Raw genomic sequence first — 25,403 nt, 5'->3', positions numbered from 1 at the left:
TTTTGTGTCCATCTTCACAATATACTAAATGTGGCCAGATCAGTGAGTTTTAAGGCCTCAGCATTACAGAGATGAGGAAAAATGTTTTCACCCAGAGAGTTGTGAATCTGTGGAATTCTCTGCCACAGAAGGCAGTGGAGGCCAATTCACTGTGGATGTGCTCAAGAGTGAATTAGATTTAACTAAGGGAAGTAAGGGAATCAACGGATATGTGGAAAAAGCCAGAATGGGGTACTGATTTTAGATGATCAGCAATAATCGTATTGAATAACGGTGCTGGCTTGAAGGGCTGAAGGGCCTACTCCTGCACTATTTTGTATGAATCTTACATTTGCTTTTATTTTCTAGTCCTCTTGAAAGGACAGGCAGGTGGGCAGTGTAGGGGTGGGGGTAGATCCGCTTGTGAGGGATGGAATTCAGTCCCTTGCGAGGGAAGACATAGGGACTGACGAGGTAGAGTCACTGTGGATTGAGAGGAATTGTAAAGGCAAGAAGACACTAATTGGTGTTATCTACAGACCCCCAAATAGTAGTCTGTGGATGTAGGGTATAAGTTGCAGCAGGAGTTAAAACAGGCATGTAACAAAGATAATGCCACTGTGGTGATGGGGGATTTCAATATACAGGTAGACTGGGAAAATCAGGTTGGTTCAGGACCCCAAGAAAGAGAGTTTGTAGAGTGCCTCCGAGATGGATTCTCAGAGCAGCTTGTAATGGAGCCGACCAGAGAAAAGGCAATTCTGGATTTAGTGTTGTCGAATGAACCAGATATGATAAGAGAACTTGAGGTAAAGGAACCGCTTGGAGGGTAGTGATCATAATATGATTAGTTTTAATCTGAAATTTGAGAAGGAGAAGGTTAAATAGGAAGTGGCAGTGATGCAGTTGAACAAAGGGGACTATGAAGGCATGAGAGGGGTGCTGGCCAAGGTAGACAGGAAAGGGATCCTAGCAAGAATGATGGTGGAACAGCAATGGCAGGAATTTCTGGGCATAATCCGGAAGACGCAGGATCATTTCATTCCAAAAAGGAAGAAAGATTCTAAGGAGAGCAGGAGGCAACCGTGGCTGACAAGGGAAGTTGGGGATAAAACTAAAAGATGTATAACACAGCAACGAGTAGCCGGAAGCCAGAGGATTGGGAAACTTTCATAGGACAACAGAAGGAAACAAATCTGGCAATACGGGCTGAAAAGATGAAGTACAAAGGGAAGCTGGCCAGGAATATAAAGGACAGTAAAAGCTTATTTAGATATGTTAAGGGAAAAAGAGTAGATAAGTCAAATGTGGGTCCCTTGAAGGCTGATACGGGTGAAATTATTCTGGGTAACAAGGAAATGGCAGAAGAGTTGAACAGGTACTTCGGATCTGTCTTCACTAAGGAAGACACAAACAATCTCCCAGATGTACTGGAGGACAGAGGATCTAAGGGGGTAGAGGAACCAAAAGAAATTTTCATTAGGCAAGAAATAGTATTGGGTAGGCTAATGGGACTGAACAATGATAATTCCCCTGGGCCTGATGGTCTGCATCCCAGGGGCCTCGGGGAGGTGGCTCCAGAAATAGTGGACGCATTGGTGATCATTTTCCAGTGTTCAATCGATTCAGGATCAGTTCCTGTGGATTGGAGGATAGCTAATGTTATCCCAATTTTCAAGAAAGGAGCGAGAGAGAAAACGGGGAATTACAGACCAGTTAGCTTGACTTTGGAGGTGGGAAAGATGTTGGAGGCAATTATTAAAGACTTAATAATGGGGCATTTGGATAGCAGTAAAAGGATTAGTCCAAGTCAAAATGGATTTATGAAATGGTAATCATGCTTGACTACCGAGACATACTAAGGGACTGTGGTACACTGTGAAATCGACAGAAGGATGGAGGGTTGGGTGTTTATGCGTGCTATTTTCATGATATTTATTTTAGTTTATCTTTTAATATTTTACCTTGTATGTATCGTTAGCTTTTAGAAAAGTTTGAATGGTGCACTGACTGGCTGACATTTTTTAATTTTGTTGTACATGGTTCATGTTACAATGACAATAAAGAAACTATTCTATTCTATTCTAATCTTCTGGAATTTTTTGAGGATGTGACAAGTAAAATGGATGAAGGGGTGCCAGTGGATGTAGAGTATCTAGACTCAGAAAGCCTTTGATAGGGTCCCGCATGGGAGTGGTGACTAAAATTAGAGCACATGGTATTTGGGGGTAGGTAGGGTGTTAGAACAGGTATGTTACATCTCCAGTGGTTCCTTGGGTCCAGATTTAAAGCCTGTCTTTGGGCGGAAAAATCTACAGCATAGAAGTTTATGCAACGTCTGTGTGGTAGATGCTAAGAAACTGTTGGTATGTAGAGTAAAAAGGTTGTTTGAGTTCAAGTCCCTTTTCAGAGACTTGGACACTGAAATCTAGTGCAAATCACTTGTGCTGTGCTGAGGTACACTGCATTATTAGAGATTCTGTGTTACTGGGGAAATGTTAAAATAAGGCCCTACTTGGCAGATGTAAAATCCTCAAAGTGAAATGACTTCCATTGATCTGATCTACACATGGTGTCCAAACCACATTTGAACATATGGTTCAAATATGGTCCACTTTAAACCTATTCGTAGACTTTGTTTCCGCAATCCTCTGAGCAAAGGTGTTCCAGAGATTATGATCCTTTGCTTCGTAAATGTGTGACTCCTTCTTGTAAATAGCCACCCATCTGTTAATCAGTGACCTTCTAATTCCTGATTGGGTCACAAGAGAAGGCGTTTTCCACATCCACCCTGTCAATACTCATCAGGATCTCGACATTATCTTGTCATTGTTTATCAGCACAGTTTACATGGCTTCAATTTAGAAAACATAGAAAAACATGGAAAATAGATACAGGAGTAGGCCATTAGGCCCTTCGAGCCAGCCATTCAATATAATCATGGCTGATCATCCAAAATGGGCCCTGTCCCACTTAAGAAACCAGAACGGAAACATCTGGAGACTTTGCGCCCCACCCAAGGTTTCCGTGCGGTTCCCCGAGGTTGCCGGTCGTTGCAGGTAGGGAGACTGACAAAAAACCTCCGGGAAACCGCACGTAAACCTTGGGTAGGGCGCAAAGTCTCCAGAGGATTCCGTTCGGGTTTCCTAAGTGGGACAGGGGCATTACTCTCTCTTGAAAGATTTCACATGATGACACAAGAAATGCAGATGCTAAAAATGTGAGCATGACACAATGTGCTGGAGGAACTTAGCGGGTCGGGCAGTACCTGAAGGGATTGGACAGACAACTATTCGGATAGCGATCCTTCTTCAGAGGAATTGGAGTAGTGTGTAGAAAGATGGAAAAGCAAGGTGGGGATAGGACAAAGCCAGGACAGTGATAGGTTGATACTGGTTAAGGGAGAATGGGTGTGGTAGATGGGCTGAGTTAGGGACAATAGATGGATGTGAAAATGAGGCAAAAGGATATCACATAAGGACAGAAGAGGTGGAGTGAAATTTAGAGTTAAAAGGAGGGATATGTGTGATGAGGAACTGGGGATTAAAGGGAAATGGGTGAGTCTGGGAAATGGGGACTGTCGGAAAGTGAGTGTGGGAAGGAGGGGAAAAGACTTGGCAGGAGGAGGGGCAGGGGGAGGTGGTGGGGTGGGAGAGTTTAGTACATACTAATGTTATCCCACTTTTCAAGAAAGGAGCGAGAGAGAAAACGGGGAATTACAGACCAATTAGCCTGACTTCGGTGGTGGTAAAGATGCTGGAGTCAATTATTAACGAGGTAATAATGGGGCATGTGGATAGCAGTAAAAGGATTTGTCCAAGTCAACATGGATTTATGAAAGGGAAATCATGCTTGACTAATCTTCTGAAAATCTTTGAGGATGTGACGAGTAAAATGGATGAAGGGGAGCCGATGGATGTAGTGTATCTAGACTTTCAGAAAGCCTTTGATAAGGTCCCGCACGGGAGACTGGTGACTAAAATTAGAGCACATGGTATTGGAGGTATGGTGTTGACATGGATAGAAAATTGGTTGGCAGACAGGAAGCAAAGAGGTTGTCCACTTTGGCGGCAAAAACAAGGGGGCAGATTATTATCTCAATGGGGTTAGGTTAGGTAAGGGGGAGGTGCAGTGAGACCTGGGTGTACCTGTACACCAGTCACTGAAAGGTGGCGTGCAGGTACAGCAGGCAGTGAAGAAAGCTAATGGAATGTTGGCCTTCATAACAAGAGGATTTCAGTATAGGAGTAAAGAGGTTCTTCTGCAGTTGTATACGGCTCTGGTAAGACCACATCTGCAGTATTGTGCACAGTTTTGGTCTCCTAATTTGAGGAAGGACATCTTTGTGATTGAGGCAGTGCATCGTAGGTTCACGGGATTGATCCCTGGGATGGTGGGACTGTCATATGAGGAAAGATTGAAAAGACTAGGCTTGTATTCACTGGAGTTTAGAAGGATGAGGGGGTTCTTACAGAAACATATAAAATTATAAAAGGACTGGACAAGCAGGACAAATGTTCCCAATGTTGGGCGAGTCCAGAACCAGGGGCCACAGTATTAGAATAAAGGGGAGGCCATTTAAGACTGAGGTGAGAATTTTTTTTTCACCCAGAGAGTAGTGAATTTATGGAATTCCTTGCCACAGAGGGCAGTGGAGGCCAAATCACTGGATGGATTTAAGAGAGAGTTAGATAGAGCTCTAGGGGCTAGTGGAATCAAGGGATATGGGGAGAAGGCAGGCACGGTTTATTGATTGGGGCCGATCAGCCATGATCACAATGAATGGCGGTGCTGGCCCGAAGGGCCGAATGGCTTCCTCCTGCACCTATTTTCTATGTTTCTATACTGGGGGGGGGCCATGGGAAAAAACGGGTTGATGGGGTTTACTTGAAATTGGAGAAGTCATATTGAGTTGTAACCTACTCCAGCAGAATATGAAGTATGCACATTTTGGTATCTGGAGCAAAATATAAACTGCTGGACAAATTGAGACCGTTGATGTCCTGCCCAATTAGATGGCAGTGAAGAAACTTTGAGGTCATTTTGGATGCCTAATCATGTCCTCCTGACCCGCTGAATTACTCTAATAATAATAATTGTTTGTGTTTGTTTTTTGAGGAAGTGGTGAAATTTGCATTTTTGACAATTTGTGCCCCTTGAAAGCTCAATTTAGTTTGGTAGTTTTATAAATGTATATGCAGCTCCTCCCCATTTAGTGGGAAGAGCTAAAATTCTGAAACGTGCCTGCAATTAACTTTCATCGATCCTTAATTATTTGTGAGCTTGGTGCTTAGCAACTTTTAACGTTTGAGAGCAGAGACAAAGTTGGTTTGTGTCGTCCTACAGAATCTGGACTGAGTGAATCACAGATTTCAGTTTTGTTTTTATAGTACCAAGCTGGAATGAACTGAAGCTTTTGAATCTCCCAGGATGTATAATGGATAAGGCAAATAAAATGGACAAAACAAAATGGAGTGCCAAATTTAAAAAAAAAAGGAGAAATCTGTCAATACTGTTACTTTAACAGCATGTATATGAAACAAGAATTCATGAAAAACTCAACAGCATGTTTTTGTGTCATCAATGCAGCATTATTTTAGTGATTTGTCTTTTCCATTGTGTATTTTAATGCTGTCTCTAATTTCCAACAGATCAGTGATAAAATGAGTGTTGACCAGCAGCACCTTGGTTACCATGGCTATCTCTTGTGCATGATTCTCAGAGATGCAGAAATCTTCATTAGTAGTATTAAAATGAAAATATTGCTCTTCCATTCCTGCAGGCAGATTTTACTGTTGGTGAATTTGTAAATGCTTCCACAAATCTAACGTGATACAATATCTTAAACCAAAATAGAGGATATGAATTTTGCCACTATATGGATATTGCATCATCTGCATTTCTGCATGGGGAAAGGTGAATCACCTGAGATACATGAGCTTTCACATTGTACAGTTTGAATAGTGGCAATCAAATATTTCCCTTAGTACTGGACATTTCAGTGAAGGAATGGTATTAATGATAAGTAGATATCTTTCAAAGCAGGTGTAACATTTAGAATGATGCTCTTGATGGTTTGGCAAAGCCAATTATTGCCTCTTTCCTGCATTGCTTTGCAACTCCTCAGCATGGATTCCATAATCGTACGGTACTAAAGCAGGAGCCCTTTAGCCCACCAACTCCCCTCCCCACTGACCATCAAGCACACACCTACAAATAATCCAATGTTTTGGCATCTGGGGATTTTTGTATCATTCTTGTTCATTTTCTATTTATTAGTATAGGCAGCATTTTAACTGCGGTCCCTATGTAGTGATGAGAAGTGATGGGGAAGATGGACATTTGCCAAACACTGTCAATTGGGACTGCGTAGATGGGCATCTTGGTTGGCATAGGCAAGTTGGGCCAAAAGGGCCTGTTCCATGATGTATGACTGACTTGCACCCAACAACCTCACCAAAATAAAAAATAAAATCCATCTCTACTTGGAGTAAAATCAGTGTGCAGCTGCGTTTTGCTTGCTTTGCTCTCCGTCTCTGTGTTTAATTGTCAGCCTGACAAAAGTCTAAAGATACAGCATGGAAATGGGCTCTTTGGCCCAAGGAGTCTGCACTGACCAACAATCACTCGTACACTAGTTCTATGTTATCTCACTTTTGCATCCGACACACTAGGGACAATTTACAGCAGCCAATTAACCTACAAACGTGCACGTCTTTGAAATGTGGGAGGAAAAAGGAGTACCCAGAGAAAACCTAGGCCTCATAGGGAGAACGTTCAAACTCCGTACAGTCAGTATCCATAGCCAGGGTTGTACCCGGGTCTCTGGTGCTGTAAGAGAGCAACTATACTGCTGTATCACTGTGCCACCCTCTGTTTTTGAGTAAGACATTGGTATTCGTACACCTTTCAAGTTACAATGGTGGGTTTAAACTAGATTGGCAGGGGGGGTAGGATCTTATACAGGACAGAGGCAGGTGACAGGTTAGAAGTTGTTATGGAGGGTGATGAGAGGAAGTATAGAGGGCAGAACAGGCAGGAGAAAGGCAGAGTGTGTGGAAGGAATGTTGGTTTGGATTGCACTTATTTTAATGCAAGGGGCCTGACGGGTAAGGCAGATGACCTTGGGGCATGGATAGGGACATGCGGCGGCTGGGTCGTTGTAGCCTGGCTCAATGTTCCAGGGTGCAGAAGCTTCAAGAGGGACAGGGTTGAGGGAAATTGAGGTGTTATTTCAGATCAGTTTAGTTTATTGTCAAGTGTACCGAGGTACAGTGAATAGTTTTGTTGCGTGCTAACCAGTCAACAGAAAGACAAAACATGATTACAATTGAGTTATTTACAGTGTTTTGTTGCATGATATAGGTATAACGTTTAGTGCAAGGTAAAGCTAGCAAAGTCTGATCAGTAGTTCAGCACTGCTCCCTGGTTGTGCTTGGATGATTCTGTTGCCTGATAACTGCTGGGAAAAACTGTCCCTGAATCTGGTGGTGTGCGTTTTCACACTTCTATACCTTTTGCGTGAGGGGAGAAGTGGCAGTGGCCAGGGTGCGACTCGTCCTTGATAATGCTGCTGGCCTTGCCGAGGCAGTGTGAGGTAGACATGGCCAATAGAAGGGAGGTTGGTTTGTGTGATGGTCTGGCCTGCGTCCACAATGCACTGCAATCTCTTGCGGTCTTGGATGGAGCTGTTCCAAAACCAAGCTGTGGTGTATCCTGATGAAATGCTTTCTACGGTGCACCTATCGATGTTTTAGTCAAGAGTAAGAACGAGGCATGGGACAGGTATAGGCAACTGGGATAAAGTGGATCTCTGGAGGAGGTTTTGAAACAAAGGAACAATCTAAAAGGAAATCGGAAGGACAAAAAGGGGACAGGAGATAGCTCTGGCAGATAGCATTAAGGATAATCCCAATTGATTGTATGTACATAATAAAGGGAAAAGTGTAAACGGAGAGAGGAGAGAGGGAGGGATCGTTCAGGAATCAGAACAGGCAACTGTGTGGAGCCACAGGGGATGGGCAAAGTTCTCAAAAAATATTTTTTCTCTATATTTACCAAGGAGAAAGACGAGGATTGAGGAACTTCTTGGGGCAGTCAAGGGTGAGCGATCAAAGAGTTGCTGAAGGTCCTGACGCGTATAAAGGTAGACAAATCTCCTGGGCCGGATCAGTATCCGAGGACATTGTGGGAAGCCCTGACTGAAATTTACAAGTTGTAATAAAATACAGGAGATGTGCTGGAAACTGGAGGGTGGCAAATGTTGTGCCTCGATTCACCAAGGGCTGGAAACTATAGGTCAGTGAGCTTAACATCTGAAGTTCGAAAGAATACTTATGGGTGTTATGACGAATAGGATATCCGTGCATTTAGATGCATGATTATGGATAATCAGCATGGTTTTGTACCTAGGAGGTCGTGTCTCACAAATCTGATTGAGTTTTTGAAGATGTGACCAAAAAGTTTGATGAGGGCAGAGCTGTCGATGTGTAGAAATGGATTTCCGCAAAGTATTCAACAAGGTCGGCTGCTCTGGAAAGTTAGATCGCATGGGTTCCAAGGAGAGATAGTTGATTGGATAGAAAATTGTCTCCATGGAAGGAAGCAGAGGGTGATGGTGGAACTGGAGACTGAAGACCTCTCGGACTGGAGGCCTGTGACTAGTGGTGTGCCTTGGGGTTCGGTGCTGGGCCCGTTACGTTTGTCATCTACGTCAATGATTTGGATGAGAATGTATAGTGCAAGATTAGCAAGATTGCAGATGATACAAAAGTGGGTGGTATTGCAGATAGTGAAGATGTTTGTGAAATATTGCAGCAGGATCTTGGTCAGTTGGCCAGGTTAGCTGAGGAATGCTTGATGGAATTTAATACGGAGAAATGTGAGGCGTTGCATTTTGGGATGTCTGACATGGGCAGGACCTACACGGTGAATAGAGATGCTGCCTGTCTTCTCTGAGTTACTACAGCATTTTGTGGCTCTCTTCAGTGACTAGTAGGGCTCTCGGGAGTATTGTAGAGCAGAGGGATCTAGGCATGCAGGTGTATAGTTCTTTGAAAGTAGCATGATAGGTAGATAGGGTGGCCAAAAAGGCTTTTCGCACATTGGCCTTCAGTCAGAGTATTGAATATGAAAGATAGACACAAGGGAAGAAACTGTAGATGCTGGTTTAAACCAAAGAGAGACACAAAATGCTGGTGTAACTCAACACGTCAAACAGTATCTCTGGAGAAAAGGAATAGGTGACTTTTCGGGCCGAAACCCTTCTTCAGACTCGGGGGAGAGGGAAACGAGAGATATAGACACCTCAAACAACGGATACTGTAGATGAGGTTGGAGGGAGGTGCAAGTGAACGTCTATCTAACCTGAAAGGACTATCCGTTGTTCAAGGTGTGGACTCTTATACATTGCTGAGACCAAACATAGACTGAACGATTGTTTCGCTGAATATCTTCTCTCCGTCTGCCTGGGCTTAACCTGAACTCCCGGTTGCCAAACACTTTAATTCCCTTCGAGACCCTTCTTTAGACTGAACAACTGCACAACTGCAGTGGGACCTCCTTGTTCCTAAACTCAAATCCTCTTGCAATAAAGGTCAACATGCCATTGGCTTTGTTCACTGCCTGCAGTACCTGCATGCTTACTTTTAGTGACTGATGTACAAGCACACTCAGGTCTTGTTGCACCTCCCCTTCTCCTAATCTGACACCATTCAGTTAATAATCTGCCTTCCTGTTTCTGCCATCAAAGTGGATAACCTCACATTTATCCACATTATATTGTATCTGTCATGCTTCTGCCCACTCACCCAACCTAGCCAAGTCACCCTGCAGCCTCATAGCATCCTCCTCGCAGCTCACACTGCCACCCAGCTTTGTGTCATCTGCAAACTTAGAGATGTTACATCTAATTCCCTCGTCTAAATTGCTAATATATATATATTGCAAACAACTGGGGTCCAAGCACCGAGCCTTGAGGCACCGTACCATTTACTGCCTGCCATTCTGAAAGGGACCAGTTAATTCCTACTCTTTGCTTCCTGTCTGTGAACCAGTTCTCTATCCATCCCAATACTATGTGCTCTAATTTTGCACACTAATCTCTTGTACGGGACCTCGTCCAAGGCTTTTTGAAAGCCAGATACAACACATCCACTGGCTCTCCCTTATCCATTCTACTTGTTCCATTCTCAAATAATTCCAAAAAGATTAGTCAAGCATGATTTTCCATTTATAAATCCATGCTGATTTTGACCGATCCCGTCACTGCTTTCCAGATGCTCTGTTATAACATCTTTAATAATCAACTCCAGCATCTTCCCCACTACCGATGTAAGGCTGGTCTATAATTCCCCTTTTTCTCTCTCCCTCCTTTCTTAAAAAGTGGAGTTACATTGGCTACCCTCCAGTCCACAGGAACTGATCCAGGGTCGAGTGAACATTGGAAAATGAACACCAATGTATCAATGATTTCTAGGGCCACCTCCTCGAGTACTCTGGGATGCAGACCATCAGGCCCTGAGGATTTATCTGCTCTCAGTTCCAACAGTTTACCTCACACCATTTTCTGACTAATGTGGATTCCCTTCAGTTCCTCCCTCTCACTAGATCCTTGGTCCCCTAGTATTTCCAGGAGATTGTGTGTGTCATCCTTAGTGAAGAGAGAACCAATATACTCATTTTTTTAAGATGGTAATATAATTAAGACGATGATCAAAATAATTTTGGATATTAAAGAGTCAAGGATTTCATTTCAGCACTGAGATTTTGCTCACAAATACTTTAATCACCATCCCCCTGTAACTGCAAGTTACTATATATTAAATATGTTCTCTTCTTTAAGCTACTTGTCTCCATTTTGAATGTAATAACGGAATCGGTGTCTCCCCAGCAGCGCATTCCAGAATCTGGCACCAAATTGCATTTAAAATCATATCATTTTGATTATTTTTTCCAATTAGCTTAATTCTAAAAGATCACCCCTGCTCCTCTCCTCCTGTGCTCCATGGAATAGTGCTAGCCAGCCCAACCTCGATGCCTAACTCAGCCCCTCGAGTCCTGGCACTCTTTACACCTTAACAACATCTTTCCTATAGCAAGGTATTGAGTTCAGTTCCTAAACTGAACACAATACTCCAAATGTGGCTTCACCCCACATCTACGTCTGTAACATAACATCCCAGGTAGACAAAAAAAGCTGGAGTAAATCAGCGGGTTAGGCAGCATCTGTGGAGAGAAGGAATGGGTGACGTTTTGGGTTGAGACCCTTCTTCAGACTGTGGGAGAGGGAAGGAGAGAAATGGATCCAAGTCCAGGAGGGGCACAGGGAAGACGGGGGCGGGGAGAAGTGGAGGATTGTTTGTAGGTTAGTTATATACAATTGGACAATCCAATGTCCATACTGTGAGGTGGTAAGCTACTCAAGCAGATTATGAGGTATTCTTTTTCCTGTTTGCATGTGGCCTTGCTCTGGCGAAGGAGGAGGTCGACAGAAAGGTCACCTGTATTTGCCAGGCTTTTTCTTGCCCCCACTCCCCTTCACCCATGCCCACCATAATTAGTCTGATGAAGGTTTCCGACCCAAAACATTACCTATCCACGTTTTCCATAGATGCTGTGTAACCTGCTGAATTACTCCAATCACTTTGTCTTTTTTTTGGTAAACTTGCATCGGCAGTTCCTTGTGACTTGTCTTATAATGGAAATTGGTGAACTAAACAATGTCTTTATCGATGGAATCTATTGTCCTTTCATTTCAGACTATAGAATTCCCTGTTGAGCCTTGCATGTGAAATGGCCAACCAAACCCTATCATTTAAATGGATTTCTGAAGGGCAATGAATCCTGGTCCTTTATAACATCCACTTTCCGTGAATGAAAGGCTTTTATTTAAATAAAAATTGGCATCTTTTCTCCAAATGTGCATTTTTGAGCCTAAAGTTTTGTTAACTTTACATTAAGATGGGGTACAGCAATCAAGATGGAGGTGGTAGCAGATGCAGGGGTGTACAATGATGCCGGCAAGTGGGTCGGGGTTTTGCCGACCGTGCCCTCAAAAACACTCTGGGTGTTACGAGGCTGGCGGTGGGAGGCGCCTCTGGGACTGAACAGTGGCCGGGTGAGACGAGGGATGAAGTTTTGCGTGTTTATTGAGGCGTCGGTGGAGTGGGCTGCTGGAGGCCTGGCAGCAGCCTTTGGCTTGATTGGATCGGGTGCCGCTCCAAACGACCAAGTGCGCCCATCGAATGTGGCCTGCAGCTGCACAAAGCGGGGTGGGGGGGACACCAACAATTTTGCTTGGCCAGGCCAGCCCTGCAACCCCAATAGGACAACGGGCCTTTATGGCCAAGTTAAGAACTCTACTTCATAACAACAGACTTGAATCATGAAAAATGGCACCAAAATTTGGTGACTCATGAAAACTGTCTCAGAGTATTATTCTTATGCACTTCTACTCAACTATGATTGTGCTTATGTATAGCAATACTTTTGCTGAGCTGAATGCAAAAAAGGAATTTCATTTACCCTGGTACATGTGACAATAAAGTACCATAGAACATTCCCTGTGCAACTATAGCACATCCTTCCTGATTTTCATTGTACAATGTTTAACAATCCAAATTACGAAGCCCAGAAATTCAGATTTTGGTGCAATATTAAAAGAAAATTGTTAGCTCATGGCATGCGGAGCTGAGAAAAATCCAGTTTCATGACCTGTGCAAATGTATAATCTTGGATTTGTATTGGTAACAACAGCTCGCTGACCATCTGTACAGGGGCGCCTCACGGCTGCCTGCTCAGAAACCAGAAGTTTAAACTTCATAATGTGAAAGGGATACTTTATAGATATTCAAATTGGAATCTCTTTCTTTCCAGCCAAACCAGGCGGTCAGGTGCGGTGTCAGTACTTTCCAGCGGTGGATAAAGTTGTCTTTGTGGATGACTATGCAGTTGGCTGTAGAAAAGACTTGAATGGCATCTTGCTACTTGATACAGCACTGCAGACACCTGTCTCAAAACAGGACGATGTCGTTCAGCTTGAATTGCCAGTTACAGAGGTAAGGGGTTGTTTATTGGATGGGGTCTCTCTTTCTTAAAATAAAGTACTTTATTTTTGTTATAAAAACAACATTTTGGAAAAGTGTTCATTGTGGATTTTTTTTCCTTATCAGTTGATATCGTGCCATATACATTCCAATCATTATTCCTAATGGCTTTGGAATTGTGGTATGATTTTATGAGTTTTCAATGTTAAGCCATAGTTAATTATTTGCATCCATTATTATTTTCATTGATTTTGATTTCTGAGTTTGAAATACCAGGGAATTTTATTTTGCCCTTAATCTGTAAATTTATTTTCAATTTTACAAGTAAAATTTGACACGCCATGTTTCCTAACAGTTATTTTCTGTGTGGGTTGATTTCCTCATCTGAATGTCTTTAGGCTGTTGGATGCTGCACTGCAACATAAAATACCATTTGTAATTAATTTTCAAATGCTTATTAGACTTTCAAATTGTTTACAGCTTTGGAGCAGTGTTCAGAGTACTCCATTGTCAAAAAGTGTTTCTGAGATGAAACATTAAACTGAATCCTCTTCTGATTTCTCTGGTGGACATAATGGTATTTCTCTAAGTGTAATAATCAAACTATGCTTGTGGCTGGCCAATATTTATTCCTCAACGAAGATCAGTAGAGTTGATTGTTCTGTTATTGTAATGTTTGTCGAGTTGTGCAACGTTTCCTTTTATTACATTAGTGATCACTGGTATTTCATTGACAATTAAATCATTTGGGCTGTTCCAAGACTATGAAAGACACAATGAAAATGCATTTTCCCTGTGAACCGATCATTAATATTTTTTGACTCCCATTATTCACTAAATGTATGTTTTATAGTGACTAGAGTTGGTTCCTTATAATATGCATATAACACCATGTTCTTCTGTAGGATACGAGTGTTCTGTAGGATATGTTACAAATGTCCTTGTTGATATTGCAAGAGGGGAATAAAGACTAAACTCCTGCCAGGCACAGTAAATGTCAAATTTGTCTATTCTAGCTGATATGTACTAATTTCCCTCATAACTATTCAAAATGTAAAAGTCTTGCCATATATCAAGACTTTTACATTTTGTATAGATATAGATAGATATATAGAATTTAGATTAGCCATTACAATCTCAGCGGGAAGAAGCAAATTTCACATTTGGTGTGCCTGACAAGAGTAAGAGCCTTTCTGGATTTCCATTTTGCCAGACCAACAGGGATCACGGTGTCTGAGAGGTGTCCAATGATACCAGAATGGTCCATCTAGGCTGCTGGGAAGCCAAGAAACTGGCCCACGAAGTCAGCCTCAGAAGTCAGCTATGGGAACGCATCTGTGTAGGAAGGAACTGCAGATCATAATCGTAATCGTAATTTATTAGCCAAGTATGTTTTGCAACATACGAGGAATTTGGTTTGCCAGGCAGTTATACCATTGCTGGTTTACACCAAAGATAGACACAGAATGCTGGAATAACTCAGTGGGACAGGCCTCATCTCTGGATAGAAGAAATGGATGACATTTCAGGTCGAGACCCCTCTTCAGTCTGAGAGTAAGGGTCCCCTGTCTGACCCGCCGAGTTATTTCAACTTTTTGTGTCTATCCTTGATTTGTTTTATTGGGATGCACTTATTCCTGTCCATCCCATGGGCCGATAATCCAGATGATCCTCAATTGATCAATTAAGTTGTCAATGCATTTCTTGATGAAATCGGCTGTCAAAGGTGATCGATGAGGGTAGGGCGGTGAATGTTGTCTAAGGAATATGATAAAGTCCCCATGGTTGGCTGATGCAGGGATTAACAGTGACTTAGTCCTATGGATTCAGAAGTGGATCACTGATAGAAGATAAAGGGTTGTGGTGGAATATTCAGGCTGGAGGTCTGTGACCAGTGGAGCTCTACAGGGATCTTTGTTGTTTGTGATATATATAAGAGACTTGGAGACCTATTGGTTAGTATGTTTGCAGATGACACCAAGATTGCTGGGGTCGTGGACTGTGAAGATGGCTGTCAAAAAGTCTACAGCTGCATATAGATCGGCTACAGAAATGGCTGGAGATATGACAGATGGAGTTTGCACTTTGGGAGGTCAAATGTAATAATAATAATAATAATAATTTTATTTATAGAGCACTTTAAAAACAATCATAGTTGCAACAAAGTGCTGTACATCACTAATCATTGACAAAAAAGTTAATACACACCAATAATAAGAATCAAAAGAAATAGTAGGAAAAGATATGTAAAATAAAGAAACATTAAAAACAATAAAAACAGAAGCAAAGTCTCAGGCATGGCCAAAAGCCAGGGAGTACAAATGTGTTTTAACACTGGATTTGAAGATGGACAGTGAGGGGGCCTGTCTGATGTGCAACGGCAGGGTGTTCCAGAGTGCTGGAGCAGCAACAGAGAAGGCTCTATCCCCTCTGAGCTTCCGATTAGACCTCGGTACCTCCAGGAGCAGCTGACCAGCTGACCTGAGGGACCAGGCAGGAGCGTACGGGTGGAGCAGCTCAGAGAGGTAAGGCGGGGCGAGCCCATTCAGAGATTTAAAACCAAATAACAGTATCTTAAAATGAACTCGAAAGTGCATCGGGAGCCAGTGGAGGGAGGCCAGAATTGGCGATATGTGCTCCCTCTTTCGAGTAAGGGTAATATATAATTAATGGGAGAGGTTGGACCGACATGGATTGTTTTCTGTGGAACACTGAAGGTTGTGGGGAGATCTGATAGAAGTATATCAAATTATGAGAGGGGTAGATAAAGTAGACAGTCAGAACCGGAAAAATCTAATGCAAAAATCAAATACTAGGGGGCATAGGTTTAACTGAGAGAGGGGCAAAGTTGAAAGGAGATGTGCGGCGGAAGTTTTCATTACACAAAATTGGAGAGAGCCATGAACGTGTTGCCGGGGATCGTGGTTGAGGCAAATATACTGACGTTTAAGAGGTTTTTGGAGAGGCAAATTAATATGCAGGGAATGGCGAGATATCGGTTATGTCCAGGTAGATCGGTGGTGGTCTTGGCATTATGTTTGGCACAGACATAGCGGGCTGATGAGCCTGTTCTTGTGCTGTTCCATGATCATCTAGATAAAAATAGACAATAGACAATAGGTGCAGGAGTAGGCCATTTGGCCCTTCGAGCCAGCATAGCCATTCAATGTGATCATGGCTGATCATCCCCAATCAGTATCCCATTCCTGCCTTCTCCCCATATTGCCCAGACTCTGCTATCTTTAAGCCCTATCTAGCTCTCTCTTGACTGATGTTGAGACTGAGGATGATTGATGTTGAGGCATAAACCACTGAACGACCTGAGTGCAGGGAAAGTTGAATGCCAGCACCAACCTATTCCAAAACTATAATGTCCTCTCAATTCATCGTTGTGCGATCTGCTTTTAGTAAAAATTGAGGTTGCAAACTCTTCAGCATTATTACTAATCCTAGATGGCTAACAAGTTCCAGTTCTCCTTCCTAGTGCCAAGAAAGCAGGTTGTCGTGAAATGACAAAATCCTGCACACGAAAGAGCTTTTGTAATTTGTATGTGAATTATTGTTTCTTATGACTTTTTCCAAAATATCTTTGTCTTTTTACTCAATTCATTTCAAATGGGTTTCTGAATGGGTTTCAGTATCTAATAAGATGAAATCTGAAGAAGGGTCTCGACCCGAAATGTCGCATATTCCTTCGCTCGATAGATGCTGCCTCATCATCTTTTTTGTCTATTTTCGATTATTCCAGCATCTGCAGTTTTCCAGCATCTGCAGTTCTTTCTTAAACAAATTTATTTTGCTCTCTTCAGCTGTTTACATACTAATGCCGGGAATGTGTTAATTCTGCATCTAGAAATGATGGGAAGTTTTTTACAAAACCAACAGGAGCCTCTTGTTTTATCCTATCATTGTAATGAATGCATTTCATTTGTTGAAAGTGGGAAGACTGAAGGTGTATGTCATTGCATGTAGACATAAAATGCTGGAGTAACTCAGCAGGTCAGGCAGCATCTCTGGAGAGAAGGAATGGGTGACGTTCTGGTCGAGACCCTTCTTCAGACTGATCATTATGTCATTGCATAATTGGTGTATGATTTTACTTACATTTTTTATACCTAGCAGTACTGAATAGTTTTCTTGTGACTTCTGGAGCTTATTTGTTCAAAAGATTTAAAAGAATCCAACAGAAGTTTATGGTTGTTTACTAATGTGTCTCCTTTGTTTTGTGCATATGCATATATAGGCCCAGCAATTGCTTTCTGCTTGTCTCGAAAAGGTAGAAGTTTCGTATATAGAAGGATATGATCAGTTTATCACACAGTTGAAAGATGGGCTGCAAAATACCTCGCATGAGACGGCAGCGAATCACAAAGTAGCAAAGGTTAGAAGAAACTTAAGTAAATTCTCTGTAGGATCTTGCTCTGGCAAAACATTATTGGGATTAACATTTTGATGGTGGGCCTTTGTTTGCTTCATTGTTCACTTGGATTTAGTCCAACCTTTGTTTTTGCTTTCTCTAGCCTGATTAGTTCATGTGATAGGAACAGAATTAGGTAATTCAACCTAATCAAGTCTACTCCACCATTCAATCATGGCTGATCTAGCTTTCCCTCTTTACCACATTCTCCTGCCTTCTCCCCATAACCCCTGACACCCATACTCATCAGAATCTACCTCTGCCTTAAAAATATCCATTGACTTGGCCTTCACAGCCTTCGGTGGCAATGAATTCCACAGATTCACCACCTTCTGACTAAAGAAATTCCTCATCTCCTTCCTGAAGGAATGTCCTTTAATTCTGATGCCAAGTCCTAGACTTTCCAAAAGTGGAAACATCGTCTCCACATCCACTCTATCCAAGCCTTTCACTATTCGGTTAGTTTCAATGAGGTTCCCTCCTCATCCTTCTAAGCTCCAGCGAGTAGAGGCGCAGTGCCATCAAATGCTCATCATGTTAACCTCATTCCTGGACTAGTTCTCCAAAACCTCCTCTGGACCCTCACCAACGCCAGCACAACCTTCCTCAGATATGGGGTCCAAGATTGCTCACCATACTCCAAATGCGGTTTATTATGCCTCTGCATGATATCCCTGTTTTCTTGTTCTGGTCCTCAAAATAAATGCTTGCATTGCATTTGACTTTCTTGCTACTGATTTGACTTGCAGATTAACTTTTTGGGAATCCTGCACTAGCACTCCCAAGTCCCTTTGCGCCTCTGATTTATGCCTTTATTCTTACTACCAAAATGCATGTCTCCATACTTTGCTACTTTGTACTCCATCTGCCGCTTCTCTGCCCACTCTCCCAACCTGTCCAAGTCCTTCTGCAGAGTCCCTGCTTTCTCTACACTACCTGCCCCTCCACCAATTTTTGCATCATCTGCAAACTTGGCCACAAAGCCTTCAGTTCCCTCGTCCAAATCATTAATATACAACGTGAAGAATAGCGGCCCCAGCACCGAGCCCTTGGAACTCCGCTAGTCACTGGCAGCCAACCAGAAAAAGCCCCCTTTATTGCCACTCTTTGCCTTCTGCTATCCAGCCAACCTGCTATCCATGCTAGTATCTGCCCTTTGATACCGTGGGCTCTCATCTTCTTCAGCTGTCTTACGTGTGGCACCTTATCAAAGGCTTTCTGAAAATCCAGGTAAACAACATCCACTGACCCCTTTGTGCTATTTACTTCCTGAAAAAATTGCAACAGATTTGTCAGACATGATCTCCCCTTCACAAAACCATGCTGACTTTGGCCTATTTTATCGTGTCCTTCTAAGTACTTGGAAACCCTTTATAATGGGCACCTTGCTAAACTGAACAAGTACTGCAAAACCTGGCGCCTAAAACCAAGCCCAGAAAAAACGGTCTCCAGTGTGTTCCACCTCCATAATGCAGAAGCCACAAGAGAACCAAACATCCATCTGAGCAGGACCAAACTGAAGTATGCCCCCACTCTAACCTACCTCGGAGTGACCCTTGACAGGACCCTATCCTTCAAGGAACATCTCAAAAGAACAGCAGCTAAGGTGAAGTCCAGAAACAATCTCCTCAGTAAGCTTGCTGGCTCAAAGTGGGGGGCAGCAGCCCCCACACTGCGCATTTCAGCACTAGCCCTTGCATTTTCTTCAGCCGAATATTGTGCCCCTGTTTGGTCCAGGTCATCCCACACACACCATGTGGACACTCAACTGAACTCAACAATGAGGATCATCACAGGAACAATCCGCTCAACACCACTCCCCTGGCTCCCTGTCCTATCCAACATAGCCCCTCCACACATCCGGCGAGTAGTCCTCACTCAAAGGATGCTCCAAAAGACCAAAAACTCCCCTCACCTGCCAATTCACATGGACATCTTCAACCCACCCACTGCTCGACTTCCATCTAGACGACCAATTTGGAAGAACCCACCACCAGCTGATTTCACCATCCAATCAGCTTGGAAAAAGGAATGGGAGTCCAAGGACATCCCAAATAAACATCTGGTGTCAGACCCCACCCTACCGGTCCCTGGCACCAATCTCCCAAGGAAGCAGTGGACGACGCTGAGTAGATTCAGGACTGGACATGGCCCCTGCTTGGCCAGCCTTCATAACTGGGGCAGCAGTCCAACCCCATGGTGTGCTTGTGGAGAGCAGCAAACAATGCAACACATCATTGAAGCATGCCCTCAACAAAGACTCAAAGGAGGACTTGTCACCCTTCATACAGCAAACCAAGAGGCAACTGCTTGGCTAAAGGACTTTGCATTCGCTAAATAAATAAATGGGCACTAAAATCTTACCAACCATTGAAGTCAGCCTATAGTTTCCACTTTTCTGCTTTACTCCTTTCTAGTATAGTGGGGTAATATTTGCAATTTTTGTCTGGAGCTACTCCTGACTCTAGTGATTCTTGAAAGATCATGCCTCCTAATGCCTCCACAATCTCTAAAGCCACCTCTTTCAGAACTGGGGTGCAGTCCAGGTGACTTATCCACCTTTAGACCTTTCAGCTTCCCAAGCATCTTTTCCTTGGTAATAGCCACTCCACTAACTTCCACCCCCTGACTCTCTTGAATTTCAGGCACCTAACTGGTGTCTTCCACTGTGAAGACTGATGCAAAGCAGTTATTTAATTTCTCTGCCATTTCTTTATTCCCCATTATCACTACTCCAGCATCATTTTCGTGCTGTCCAGATCTTGTCTTTCTTACTCTTTAGATATCTGAAGAAACTCTTGCTATCCTCTTACATTATAGGGCAGCTTACCTTTGTATTTCATCTTTTCTCTGTATTACCTTTATACATTTTTGTTGTTTTTTAAAAGCTTCCCAATCCTTAAGCTTTGCAAAGTTGCAGGTTGAATCTCATCATATGATTGTCACTACCTCCTGGTGGTTCCTTTACTCTGAGCTCCCTTCATTAGAATGAATCCGGTCATTACACAACACTAAATCCAGAATTGCCTTTCCCCTGGTAGGCTTCACTCAAAGCTGCTCTAAGAAACCATCTCAAATCCCCTTTCTAGGGGTTCAGTACCAACCAGATTTTATCTACGTATTGAAATCCCCCATGACCACCATAATATTGCCTTTCCTATATGCCGATTGCATCTCCTGATGTAACGTACTATATCCTGGCTACTGTTTAGGGGCCTGTAAATAACTCTCATTCAGGTCTTTTTACCCTTGTAGTTTCTCAGCTCTACTGCTGATTGTTGATAGAATCTGCTGATCCTATGTCACCCCTTGCTAATTTAATTCCTTACCCGCAGAGCTACCCCACCCACCCACTTGCCTGCCGCCTGCCATTCCGATAGAATGTGTAACCTTGAGTATTCAGCTCCCAGCTCCAATCCTCTTGCAGGCACGTCTCTGTAATGCCCAAAATATCGTATCTATCAATTTCTGACTTCCTTGTACCACGTGCATTCAAATATAACGCCTTTAATTTGGTGTTCACCACCCGTTCTCACATATCGGTCTCGATTTTGCCTGACTTTACTCTTATTCCTTCTAGTTTTTGTGGGGAACCAAGCAAAACATTCCTGTCCCTTGTTCTCCTGAAAGATAAGTTATGAGATTACGAGAAAGGGTGAAGCAGGGAACCCAGCCTAGATTTTAATAAAACTGTTTTGTAAAATGCTGAATCTATATTTCTCTGGAGTTTTGCAGTAACACGTCCATTTTTGTTTTTGCAGTGGGCAACAGTCACTTTTCATCTTCCTCATCATACTCTGAAGTCAGTTGCTAATGCCATTGTAAATGAATTGAAAAAGACCAATCATAATATTTCTGCCCTGTCTGTAGCCTCATCTGTAATGGATAGGCTATCCTACCTCTTGCCGTGTGCACGGCCTGAACTTGGTGTGGGTCCTGGTCGCTCAGTAGACAGGTATGAGTTGGTGCACAGATGTTCGACTGGAACCAAGTTATAATGTTAAACTTGCTTTTATTTTATCTCGTTTTGCACAATCAATTGGAAATTAATATTTAAAGAAGCCACTTTTTATCTATTGTGTTTTGTAATGTAATTGCCATAGTAATGTATTTGGCACAGTTTCTCATACCAGTGCAACTCGGTTTGGGATGGACGATTGATTTTTTTTTTGAAATATACAGATTAGGGGATCTTGAACATCTTTGCATCATGATGGTTGTATATCATTATGGATGACTGAATAATGGGTACATGATAACTCATAGTTTTGTTAATTCACAGCAAAATGTTTATTGTTTCGATTTTTGTCAGGTGTACCGAGGTACAGTGAAAAGCTTTAGTAACATGCCTTTAAGGTTTTTAGAGTTTAACCTGATAAAGTTTGAATCTGAATCTGAATCTGAAAACTACAATCTGTCATAACAGGAATTAAATCATGATTTATTAAGACCAAGTTGTGCAAAACCTTTATTATTATTTTTTAAGTGTACAGATTTGTTGTGTTGCATGTCCAGAAAATAATTTGTCTTATAAACAAAGTTTTTGCACGTTAATTAACTTTCTGTTGCTGGGTTTAAGGTGAGAAACGTGAGCTTACATGTTCAGGCCATCATCAGCTTTGGTTGTATTCAATTCTGTAGTGACCAAAATGATAACTGGCAATAAATTGGTGTTTATCATCGGATTAAAATTAAGATTGCTAATCATGATTGCACACTGTCTGGAAAAAATAGCATCTGTTAAATGTATTGTCTCAAAGGAGTCATGGGTTTCATACAGCAGTGAAACAGACCTTTCAGCCCAGCTCATCTATGTGTCAACCAAGATTGCCCATCAAAGTGAGAACCATTTTCCCATGTATGGCCCCTATCCCTTTAAATCTTTTGCATTCCTAACCTTTTCTAAACCTTTCTACCTGTCCAAGTGTCTTTTAAATGCTGTTATAGTACTTCCCTCGTCCATCTCCACTGGCAGTTTGTTCCACGTGTCCACCACCGTCTGAGGAAAATGTTGCCCCTATTAAACCTTTGCTCTCTCATCTTAAACCTACACCCTTCAGCTATTGATTACCTTTTCTGGGGAAAAGATTCTGTACTTTTGTCTATTTGTCTCGTGATTTTATATGTCTCTAAGATTATCCCTCAGCCTCTTGCACTTCATGGAATAAATCTCTAGATGGCCTAATCTTTCCCAATAGGACAGGCCCTCGAGTCCTGGCAACATCGTTGTACATCTTCTCTGCACCGTTTCTGGCTTAAAGCTGTCCTTCCTATAACTGAGTGATTATAACTGAATAGAATACTTCATCGTCCTCGCCATTGTCTTGTACAACTGTAATAGAGTGCCGCAACTTCTTTGCTCAATATTCTGATAGATGAAGGAGCGTGTAATCCACCTGTCATGCCTCTGTCAGGGAACTATGTACCTGTACTTCTAGATTCCTCTGCTGTACAACGCCCTTTAGGGACCTATCCTTCACTCAATATTTCTTCCCTGGTTCAACTTTCCAAAATGCACCAACTCTCACTTATCTGCATTGAGCACTGATGTGTCTTCCCGGGCCCCCAATCTCACTCACAGAGGCTGATGTCAGAAGATCTTTCAACAGGGTGAACCCACAGAAGATGTCTAGACCTGATAGTATACCTGGTAGTGTTCTTAAAACCTTTGCAGACCAACTGGTTTTTTGCCGACATCTTCAACCTCTCATTAGTTAGGTCGGAGGTTCCCACCTGGTTTCAAAGGGCATCAATAAATATCGGTGCCCAAGAAGCGCAAGGTGACGTGCCTCAATGACTTTCGACCGGTGGCACTAACATCCGTGGTGATGAAGTGCTTTGAGAGGTTGGTTATAGTACATGTCAACTCTAACCTTAGCAAGAACCTCAACTCACTGCAATGTATCTACTGCCACAACAGGTCAATAGAGGATAGACACTACTGGAGTAACTCAGGTCAGGCAGGATCTCGGAAGAAAAAGGATAGATGACGTTTTGGTTTGGGGCCCTTCTTCAGACAATAGTGGATGCCATCTCACAGGCTGCACTGGACCACTTGGCCAATAAAAACACATACGTCATTGTTCCTAGACAACAACTCAGCGTTCAACACAATCATCCTCTCCAAACTCACAGAAATGGGCCTCTGCACATCCCTCTGCAACTGGATCCTCGACATCAACAAATCAGAATCTGTACGAATTTGCAGCAATCTCCTCTGTAATCATCAGAACAAGAGCACCTTCAGACTGTTTTCAACCCCCTGCTCCACTCGCTATACTCATGACTGTAGCCAGACACAGTTCCAACTCCAACTTCAAATTTGCCAACACCACTATTGTTGGATAAATTACAGATGATGAGTCAGAGTATTGGAGGGAGATTGATTGACTGATCAAATGGTGCCAGAACAACCACCTTGCTCTCACGTCAGTGAAACCAAGGAAATTATTATGGACTTTGGAAGAGGACTATGGTGGATCCATAAACCTGTCATCATCAATGGAGAGTGGTGGAGAGATTAATTCCTGGGCGTGCACATTGATGCAATCATCGATGCTTCTGCTCGACTCGGAATGTCAACATAACCTTTTTGAACTTCTACAGGTGCACAGTAGAAAGCATACTGACTGGCCATACTGTAGAGTACACCTCTGGTTCTGACCTCTCACCAACTAAGGGATCTACAGCAGTCGCGGCATCAAAAAGGCAGCCATCATCATCGGAAACCCACACCGCCCTGGCACCACTCATTTCACTCCTGCCATCAGGAAAGTGGTTTAAGAGCCTGAAAACTCTACCGTCTAGGTTCAGGAACAGCCTCTCACCTACAACCATCAGGCTATTAAACACTATAACCTCCAAATAAGGTCCAAACTACATAGACTTGGGGGCATTGTTTATGTCTTTGCACTATTATTGCTTATTATGGTGTTTAAAGAATATTATGTTTACATATCTTTTGTACTGCTGCAAGTTAGAATTTAATTGTTCTGTTTCGGGACATCTAACACTTGCGTCAGAGTCTTGGTATGGAAACAGGCTCTTCAGCCCAACTTGCCCACTCCGGCCAACATGTCCAATCTACACTAGTACCACCTGCCTGCATTTAGCGCATATCCCCCAAACCTGTCCTATCCATGCACCTGTCAAAATATTTCTTAAACGTCCCAATACTACCTGCCTCAACTACCTCCTCCGGAAGCTCATTCCATACACCTACCACGCTTGATGAGAAAAAGTTACCCCTAATACCCCTATTAAATCTTTCTCGCCTCACCTTAAGCCTATTTCATCTGGTTCTCTATTCCCCGACCATTATGTGTCTACCCAATTTATTCCTCTGATGATTTTGTACACCTCTAAGATCACTCCTCATCCTCCTGCATGCCAACGAATAGAGTCCTAGCCTGCTCAGCCTCTCCCTATAGCTCGAGCCCTCGAGCCCTGGAAACTGCCTCGTAAATCTTCTCTGCACCCTTTCCAGCTTGACAACATTTTTCCCATACCATTGCGCCTAAAACTGAACACAATACTCTAAATGCAGCCTCACCAACGTCTTATGCAACTGTAGTATGACTTCCCAACTTCAATACTCAATGCTCTGATTGATGAAGGCCAATGTGCAAAAGCCTTTTGACTACCCTATGTACCCGAGCTGCAGCTTTCAATTAACTATGTTCCTGTGCTCCTAAATCTTTGTTTCTTTCTCCACGGTAAAAACAGAGAAATACTCGTTGAGGACCCCACCAATCTCCTTGGCTCCACAGAGGTCACCGTTTTGAATCCAGAAAAGTCTCTCTGGTTATCCTTTCTCCCTTCTAGCCCCTCACCTGCCTCAGCCCTGTGTAATATCCCACTCCCTGTCAGTCTAGTTTAAACTCACCCGTGTAGCATTAGCAAACCTGCCTGCCAGGATATTGGTTCCCCCTTCAGTTACGATGCAAACCATCCCTCTTGTA

The 25,403-nt window shown here is 42.8% G+C and overlaps 1 protein-coding gene across 1 annotated transcript in view; it reads left to right on the top strand.

Moving 5' to 3' along the window:
• The window catches only part of birc6 (baculoviral IAP repeat containing 6), a 348,945-nt gene that overhangs the window by 3,101 nt on the left and 320,441 nt on the right, over nucleotides 1–25,403 (top strand). The window contains 3 exon segments of the mRNA XM_055639933.1: nucleotides 12,856–13,037; nucleotides 17,269–17,406; nucleotides 21,204–21,397. Coding sequence (XP_055495908.1) covers nucleotides 12,856–13,037; nucleotides 17,269–17,406; nucleotides 21,204–21,397 — 514 coding nt within the window.

The sequence above is a fragment of the Leucoraja erinacea genome, chromosome 8 (genome assembly GCF_028641065.1).
Source record: "Leucoraja erinacea ecotype New England chromosome 8, Leri_hhj_1, whole genome shotgun sequence".
Classification (NCBI taxonomy): Eukaryota; Metazoa; Chordata; class Chondrichthyes; order Rajiformes; family Rajidae; genus Leucoraja; species Leucoraja erinaceus.
This window is presented reverse-complemented; position numbering and strand designations above follow the sequence as displayed.